General features: G+C 43.5%; 1 protein-coding gene across 1 annotated transcript; it reads right to left on the reverse strand.

The window, feature by feature from the left end:
- Positions 1-2,247: 2,247 nt before the first annotated feature.
- On the reverse strand, positions 2,248-8,279 carry LOC113495910. Its single transcript, XM_026874911.1, has 7 exons — positions 7,803-8,279; positions 4,589-4,717; positions 4,434-4,470; positions 3,692-4,373; positions 3,297-3,450; positions 3,031-3,222; positions 2,248-2,955 (listed from the first exon to the last, which is right to left on the reverse strand). Exons 1-7 carry the CDS (start codon positions 7,866-7,868, stop codon positions 2,329-2,331), a joined length of 1,887 nt encoding a protein of 628 aa, XP_026730712.1. The 5' UTR covers positions 7,869-8,279; the 3' UTR covers positions 2,248-2,328.
- Positions 8,280-8,557: the final 278 nt, after the last annotated feature.

Here is an 8,557-nt window from a genome sequence, read left to right on the forward strand (position 1 = left end):
TTAATTTTTCAAAGAATTGTCAATGTCCCTGATACAGTTGTTGCATACACATGTAGCGGTGGTAGTGCGCGGAGCGGCGGCGGTTTGCCCGATCCGAGGCCCTCGAGGCTAGTGTGTCGTCTTCACGCTCGACCTATTACAGTCGCAGTCGGTTTGAAATAAATAGTGGGTTTCTTGTCGATTTTAAAAGCCAATAGTCCAAATTAATTTTTTTGGAAAATACTCCGAAAAAAATAGCCATTTTGATTACCTAGTATAAGATATTATTATCACTACATAGTATAAAACAAAGTCGCTTTTTCTGTCATGTGTCATGTTGTATGTCCCTATGAACGCTTAAATCTTTAAAACTACGCAACGGATTTTGATGCGGTTTTCAACAATAGATAGAGCAATTTTCGAGGAAGGTTTTAGTGTATAATAAGTTTAGGTTTTGTGTAAACTGACAATATTACAACGATATTAGTTAAACATGTCGGAAAAAATTAAGCCATTCGAGAGCTTTCCTCGAGAACGCTGCCAAAACCTTTTGAGTTACAACAAAACTATGTATGGCGGGTTTGTACCTCTTTAATAAATCTACAAAAAAGTCCGCGGTGGTATATGTCTATCTTCCAAGGATAACCCACAATAACCATTTTTATGTGTTTTCTTAATACAGTAAAATTATGGGTTATTTACGAACCTATTTTTAACAATAATATATAATAAGTTAGATATATTATACATGTAATATAGAACAAAATTGCCTTTTACACTACACCAAAAAAGTGAATAGGTAATGAGTTATCGTAATATTAAAATCTCCGCGCGAGAAATTAAAAATCGATGAAACGTAGCGAAGATATCGTTGGCATCTATATACTAATATACTTATACTAATATATAAAGCTGAAGAGTTTGTTTGTTTGTTTGAACGCGCTAATCTCAGGAACTACTGGTTCAAATTGAAAAAATATTTTTGTGTTGAATAGACCATTCATCGAGAGAGGTTTTAGGCTATATATCATCACGCTGCGACCAATAGGAGCGAAGAAAAAGTCATAACTTATATCTTCTAACCACGCAGACGAAGTCGCGGGCAACAGCTAGTTATAGATAAGTAAAACCCAAAATATACAGAAAAAATCAGCTAAGCTGAAAAATATTTTCGTTTTTTTATTATTGAAAAACAGAATTTAGTTTTTTGGCGTTAAAAAAATCTTAAAATTTTTTTTTTAAAAAATTGCTATTATTTCTATGACGTCAAAAGGGCGGCAAATTGTGACTTCGCCCCGGGCGACGGTGACCCACGCAGCACGCTACGCCGGGCCTCCCTTGTTTTACCGAAAAGCAATTGCAACATTATCACTTCCCAAACAAATTTTCGCATAATTTCATTTGCCAAAAAATCACTTTACAAATAATTCTTACAAAAACTTACGTTTGGCAAGTGAACATTTGAAAAATAACTTATTCACCAACTAGTACTTTCACTATTTTTGATCTAATCAAATAGGTATTTCAGTTGGAATAACATATTTTACGTAAAATTAAATAATCTAACTTTGAAGATGTTTTATTGCAAGGGTGCTTTTTTCCATTTGGGACAAATTCTAAACAGTTATCTAATAATAATGTTATTAAATAGATATTTCTCTCGATAGCCTCCTAAAAATAATCTCTCTTTTCCATATAGTCTAGTCGTTTCTGGCCACAGTAACACAGTTCTAACCAAACCTAACCATTTTTTTTAATGAATAACCTACTATAAGTAGTTCCATAAATGACCAAATGTCTAATAACCATAAGCTTACAAAGAAATACGCAAATGACAGCATTTTTAATTATACTATTCCCAAAAAAAACTTATTTTTGCCTTTTTTTTTTGTCATAACAAATCATTTGACTAAACGTTTGGTGTCTTAATTTTGTTTGCTGTAATAAATCATTTGATTAAAGACCAAACGCCTTAATAACATTATCCTTGATAATAATCTGCCAAGTAAACATTTGACCAAATGAAAATGTTGGTACTAAAATTATTCCAAACATTACATTGGTTTATAAAAAGGTTGCTAATATTTGTTTGCAAAATCTTTTCGACAAAACGGCAGGATCCCCGCTACGCCACTGTACTGAGGTTTGTTATAGGCGTGCGTGCCTACGGTAAGGAGGTAGCATAACACACGGCTAGTTATTCAGAACATAGTTATTTTATTACTGTACAAATATACATAAGTTTTTATTTAATAACTTTTAGTCAAATTCAGTATTAACACCATTTATTTTATCAAGTAAGATAACAAAAGTCTTGAAACTGACAATCGTAAAAGAGTTTATTCGCGATTAATGTGGCTGATCGAGGCGAGGTACGCGGCGCAGCAGACGCACACCTCGACGAAGAAGCACGGGCCGCGCCCCCGCGCTCCCACTGCCGCCCCCGCCCCCGCCTGCGCCCCCGCCGCCAGCCGCGCCTGCGCCCCCGCCGCGCCCCCGGGACGCGACGATGACCCGCGTGTAGCGCGCGCGCCGGCCAGCCGTGACCGTGACCCCGGCGGCGTCGTCCGCGAACACCACGGGCAGGCGCATGATGTCGGCGGGTGCGAGCGCGGGGCCCTGCTCCCGGCGCGGCGGCAGCAGCGCCAGCGGCGTGCCGCCCGGCCCGCGCGACACCACGCGCCCCGCGCCCAGCGCCACGCTCGTCTCCGAGGGGACGCCTCCCCCCCGGCGCCCCGAGAACTCGGCGACCAGCTCCGCCTCCGCTTCTGTCGCTCTACTACAGGTGGCGCTCGGCAAGTGAGCGTACTCGTCCTCGTCGCCGTCGGTGCCGGCATACGAGCGCTCCAGCTCGAGCGCAGCGCGTCGTCCCCCGCCGATCGCCGGCGAGGCGCCGCGCCGCCGGACGCGCTCTCGCGGCGGGGCCTCGCCGTTCGAGTTCTCTGCTATTTCAATCATCCAGCGCGCGCACTCGTCCTGCATATAGGGTAGGAATCAATCAGACATTCGTAAGCGAGGTCGTAAAGGTCGGTCGCGGCTACCACAACGTACCGCGACGGCGGCGTCGATGGCGTGCTGCGGCAGGCGGCGGCGCAGCGCGGCGGGCAGGCGCAGCGCGTCGTCGGCGCCGCGCAGCTCCAGCAGGCGGCGCGCGCCCGCCTCGCCGCGCGTCAGCTCGCGCGCCGCGCCGCGCCAGCACTGCGCCGCGCCCGTGCCCGCCACCACCAGCATCGGCAGCCGGATCTGCAACGCACGCGGCTGTAGTGACTGCGCTAGCGGGGCGCCTCGCGGCAACGGGACAGCACGGCAGCACGCACCTCGGCCAGCGGGTCGTCGGGCGTGTCGCGCTCGCCCGCCAGCGTGAGCAGCGGCGGCGCCAGCAGCAGCAAGGCGCGCACGCGAGGCGTGTTCGCCAGCGCGGCGGCCAGAGCGGCGCCGGCTCCGATCCCGCCCAGGATCACGCCGCGGTCCCTGTACCATAGCGTACACAACATAGCGTCATAGCGTCATCACTCGGAAACAGAATCTTTACTATTTTTCAACCGTCTTCAAATAGGAGAAGGTTCATCTTTTGTTTCGGATTTTGTTCTTCGCCTCTGAACTTCGGTCAAGATGAACCCATAGTATTGACTGACTCAGTTTTCAATTAACTTGCCATAGCTGTTATTTACATTAACATGTTATAATCGCGACATGGCTAAGCACAGCTTACCCTGCTTCCGCCAATACATCAGCGAGAGCGGCGCGCACGCTGGCCACCACCGCCGCGCACCAGGGCTCGGGCGCGGCCGGCGCCGCCGCCTCCGCCGGCAGCACGCGCGTGCGCACCAGCGCGCCCAGCCGCCGCGCCCAGCGCCCGCCGCCCACCCACACCAGCAGCGGGCCCGCCACGCCCCGCAGTGCCCGCCCCTCCCCGGGCGCGGCTGCACGCCTCGCGCCCGCGCGCGCCCCCAGCAGCCGCGCGGCCAGGCGGGGAGCCGAGCGCCGCAGCTCCCGCGTGAGCGCGTCGTACAGGCGGCGCGCCCAGCGCGGCATGTGCGCCAGCAGCGCGCCGTGCAGCCAGGCGGCAGGCCGCGCGGGCTGCGCGCAGGCGGGGGCCAGCGCCAGGCGCAGGCGCCGCGCCGCCGCCCGCGCCGCCTCGTGCCGCGCGAAGGCGTCGGTGGCGGCGAGGCGCGCCAGCCGCATGCGGCGCAGGGCGTCGAGCGCGTGGTCGGCGAGACGCGCGTGCGCGGCGCTGGGCGCCAGCGTCAGCACGCGCGCCTCCCAGTCGTCGGCGTCTAGCTCGTCGGGCTCGTCCGCGTCGGAGTCGGGGCGCGCGGGGGGCGCGGGCGGGGAGGGCGGCGGCGGCGACACGCGCTCCACGTCCAGCAGGTCGGGAGTGGGGGGCGCGCGCGGCGCCAGCAGCACGCGCACGTGCGCGGCCGCCTGCGCGCTGCCGGCGCCGCGCGCGCGCGCATACGAGTGCTCCACCCACACGCCGGAGCGCGGCTCCTGCGTACAGGAGACTGCACGTCAGCAGATGCTGATCGCTCGGGACACTCGTTTGCTCATTTTCGTTATCTTAATACTTCAAGATTACAAGATTAGAATATAATTGGTTCGTCCTCACTTGTCCGCCGGCGAGGGCGTGCACGTAGGCCACTAGGCGATCGTGCAGCGCGGCCGCGTCCGCCTCGCCGCCCGCCTCGTTCGCGTCGCTCGCCTCACCCGCCTCGCCTGCCTGTGCACCCCGAGCCATCTATTATTCAAATGATAATCTTCTCAACTCCTAACTAATGCAAACATTAAATAAGGATGAGCAAAGCAACGTCTGATCTAGACGATTCCATATCTATGCTTGTATAATCGAGTACGCGTTGTTCCTAAAATTCTGTTAATTATAAAAGTTCATACATAGATGACGAGTAGCGCGAATTACTAAAACAAGATACGTTGTACCGTATCTAAATTTAAGGGATACAAGGGCGTGGGGAGGGTGGCGCTTGAGGGGCTATCGTAGCATCCTTCCCTCATAACTTGAAGTTTCGGCCCATTTTCGATGCCCTAAAATTTCATTGTGGCTGAAACTAGAAAGCTGAATTTTCAAAACCCAGGCAAGCATTGCCAATCCACTAAATATGTGGACTTCAAATATTTATTGCAATCATGAGTAGATACAGATTTTATAAAAGGTAAAAGTACATACATTATATTCTGTTACATAGTATAGAATTACTTACTAAACACTATTTTATTAAACTTTTGATTTATACACATACATCTACTATCCTACTACTATATTTATAAAGGCGAAAGTTTGTAAGTATGGATGTATGGATGTTTGTTACTCTTTCACGTAAAAACTACTGAATGGATTTGAATGAAACTTTACCACAATATAGCTTATACATCAGAATAACACATAGGCTACAATTTTTGAGGTTTCTAATGTGAGGTCGTAAAGAAACACATTTTTTGCGCTTACATTGCAAACGCTGACTGAATCCTACAAGATAGATAGAAGGCAGGTATAAATTATAACTTATATCTTCTAACCACGCGGACGAAATCGCGGGCAACAGCTAGTATAAAAATAAGTCGGGTTTTCCTTCCTGACGCTATAACTCCAGAACGCACGAACCGATTTCTACGGTTTTGCATTCGTGAGGTTTATAGCAAAGAAAATTCAGGAAAAAGTTCAACAGAAAAGCGGGATATCCATCTGGTGGCGAAGCGGAGTTGGCCGAGTTTGCTAGTAATATATAAAACAAGAGATAAATTATGAAAATTACTTATAACTTTATAATTATTTTATCATACTGATAGCAGTTACTCTAATTATTTTTATACTACATATGACACTGCTTTATAGTTTAGTTCTGTCCTCGAAAGACTCTTTAAAGCTGTAATAGAATTTTTTGACCAAATCTTTGTAAATTTATTTTTGAATATGTTTAAGCTGGAGATTCCTTTTAGTTGTTGAAGTATTTATTGTATATTAAACGGTTTTTTTATACACATTACACATTAAATAAATTTATATAGTTAACATTGATGTCGGTAGTGTGAGCGAATTTTGATTTCTTAAGTTACGAGGTTTTGAGTAATGGTTTATCTTTATAAATAGATGAATGTTTCTTGACAAAACTTTCAGAGGTGTACAATTGCACACAGATGGTAATGTAAGTATGCCCAATTCAATGAAACGTGGCTTGCAGGCTGCAGCTCATCCGTCGATGTTAGCGAGGATTCTTATACACTTCTTTTGCAACACATTTTAATTTTTATTCAAGTTTTCTCCCACCCTCTCCGCGGGTACTAAGATATTATACTAGCTGACCCAGTAAACGTTGTTTTGCCTAATAAATTATTTCTAGTTGTACGTATTTTTTAATGCCACATTACAAAAAAAAATAAAAACAAAAAATTTCGTCTAAAAAATAAAAAAATATTTGAGTGTGAGCAACCCTTATCGCTTAGGGGAATTAAAAATAGATGTTAGCCAATTCTCAGACCCACTGAATATGCATATAAAATTTGGTAAAAATTGGTTAAGCCATTTCGGAGAAGTACGGTAACTAGCATTGTGTCACGGGAATTTTATATATTAGTTTTTTTTTATGGATACAAAAAGATCTGTATCACTGTTAAGCTTTCACACCGAAAATACTGCACTGATGTTCTACAGCCCTAGGACTGACATACATAGTTTTATTTATAAAATAATAAGTTGATATAAGATTGCAATAAATATCAAACCTACACACATACTCCCTGTTTGTAAGTTTAGCGACGAAATTCACCAAAGTTGTTTTTATAGCAATTTTTGACACACAAAACTAAGAAATGCTTAACATATTAAAATGCTTTTAAAGTACATAACGTTATGATAACCAGTTTAAACCAAAAGGAAATTGTATGAAAATTATGATGTGATGTGCATTTTTTACCTAATATTGTTGATGAAATGATTTAACACTTAACTTTTCATGACCTATCTGAATCAGAAGGACTCATCAGATTCAGGTTTACCTCAAATGGAACTGTGTTGAATAATACAATTTTATTTTTACTCAATTCTGAAAATGCTGTAGTCTTTGCATACTATTTTGGTAGGTAGATCAGTATAATTATATTCACACTCAAAAAATGTTTCCTTCTTAATAACTAACTGACAATCTAAATAAGCCCAATATGTCATTGTTAATGGCTGACACTTGTAAACTATCTTCTTTGATGACATTGGAACAGAGGATTCCTCATTGGTACTATTCTAACAGCTTCGGAAAGGATGATTGATGCGAGAAGAACTTTTTGAGTTATGCGAAAGTATGTTCATATGGAATAATATTTTTATTAGTTCTCAAGGAAAATCAAGCAATTAATTACTAAAGCTGTGCTAGATTACCATTCATCGTCCTACTTACATCAATAAGTGAAAATTATAGTATTCACAAATATACAGTGGCTATTTGTTTGAAAGTCTAAAACCTTGTAGTATTTACAAAAAACCTTCAGAACAACAGAGACATAGTCACAGAAAATAAAAGTTTAGATTCAACTCATCGACTTTGTAGGTAAACATACATATAAGTTAAATCAAATACAATATTATGTAGAGTAACTGGTAAGGAACAACGAATTGATTTGAGATAACAAACTAACCAAAAGTTTTTCAATTATTATTTTTTACCTTATAAAGGTATTCAAGGCCTCAAGGATATTGCAAAATAATATACCTTCAAATATTTTAATAAAGAAAAAAAAAGAAAATGTACGGCTTTAAAGGGTACTAAGAGTAAAGTATCGTTTATAGCAAACATTATAGGGCGAACAGTTCGTACCTCCCTAGACAGGTCGCTGGCTGCGCGGCCATATGGTTGACAGACGCTCCCAGTAGCCATCACCATTTAAACGCACACTTTTTTAATCTTCTTGAACCAATTATATGCTTAACAACACATAACTGCTTTTGTTTCAAAAAAATAGCATACAATTGTATCATAACCCCAAAGTCACAACAAATAGTTTTTCGTGGTTCATATTTCTTTTGGTTTCAAGCTTTTGAAAGGGCAACGAAGTAAATAGTTAAAAGAAAAGCCGTGTAAATAAAAATATTTTTATCACACGACACGTTAATCTGACAGAAGCACGTAATATTTAATTAATGATTTCAGATTTGTTTGAGCTCACTCGTGATAGCTGTCATTTGTCACTTTTTTTTTTAATTTTCCCTCATGGGAAAGGCAAAGGGATCTAAGCCCATACAGCCATATCTTTGTTTAATTATTTCATTTGTCATTTGTCAACCATTGACGTCTATAACTTTTTACCTGTCAATGAAAAAAGTTACCTTGATCAAGCGTCGTGTTTACAACTCAATAAAGAGCTATTATCAGCTTTCCATACGTCATTTTAGTTAGAAACTAAAATAAGCTTCCCTAAATGAAATATATCTCGTTTAAAGAGCATGTATTGCTGATTCATAGAAAAAAACATTTTGCAATGTTTTGCATTTTTGAAGGCCTGATTTATGATTTATTAAGCTCAGAAGTTTTATAGGTTATGTCATTATCCTTATCCTTACTATTATTATACT

This window comes from Trichoplusia ni, chromosome 7 (genome assembly GCF_003590095.1).
Source record: "Trichoplusia ni isolate ovarian cell line Hi5 chromosome 7, tn1, whole genome shotgun sequence".
NCBI classification, from domain to species: Eukaryota; Metazoa; Arthropoda; class Insecta; order Lepidoptera; family Noctuidae; genus Trichoplusia; species Trichoplusia ni.

What these genes read in the sequence shown, in the direction of transcription:
- LOC113495910 (XM_026874911.1), bottom strand. Translation starts at nt 7,868, where the DNA reads ATGGTGATGGCTACTGGGAGCGTCTGTCAACCATATGGCCGCGCAGCC. An exon ending in CCAGCGACCTGTCTAGGGAG is followed by an intron (nt 4,718 to 7,802) that starts GTACGAACTGTT and finishes TTTGAATAATAG; the next exon opens with ATGGCTCGGGGTGCACAGGC. An exon ending in GTGGGTGGAGCACTCGTATG is followed by an intron (nt 4,374 to 4,433) that starts CGCGCGCGCGCG and finishes TGCTGCTGGCGC; the next exon opens with CGCGCGCGCCCCCCACTCCC.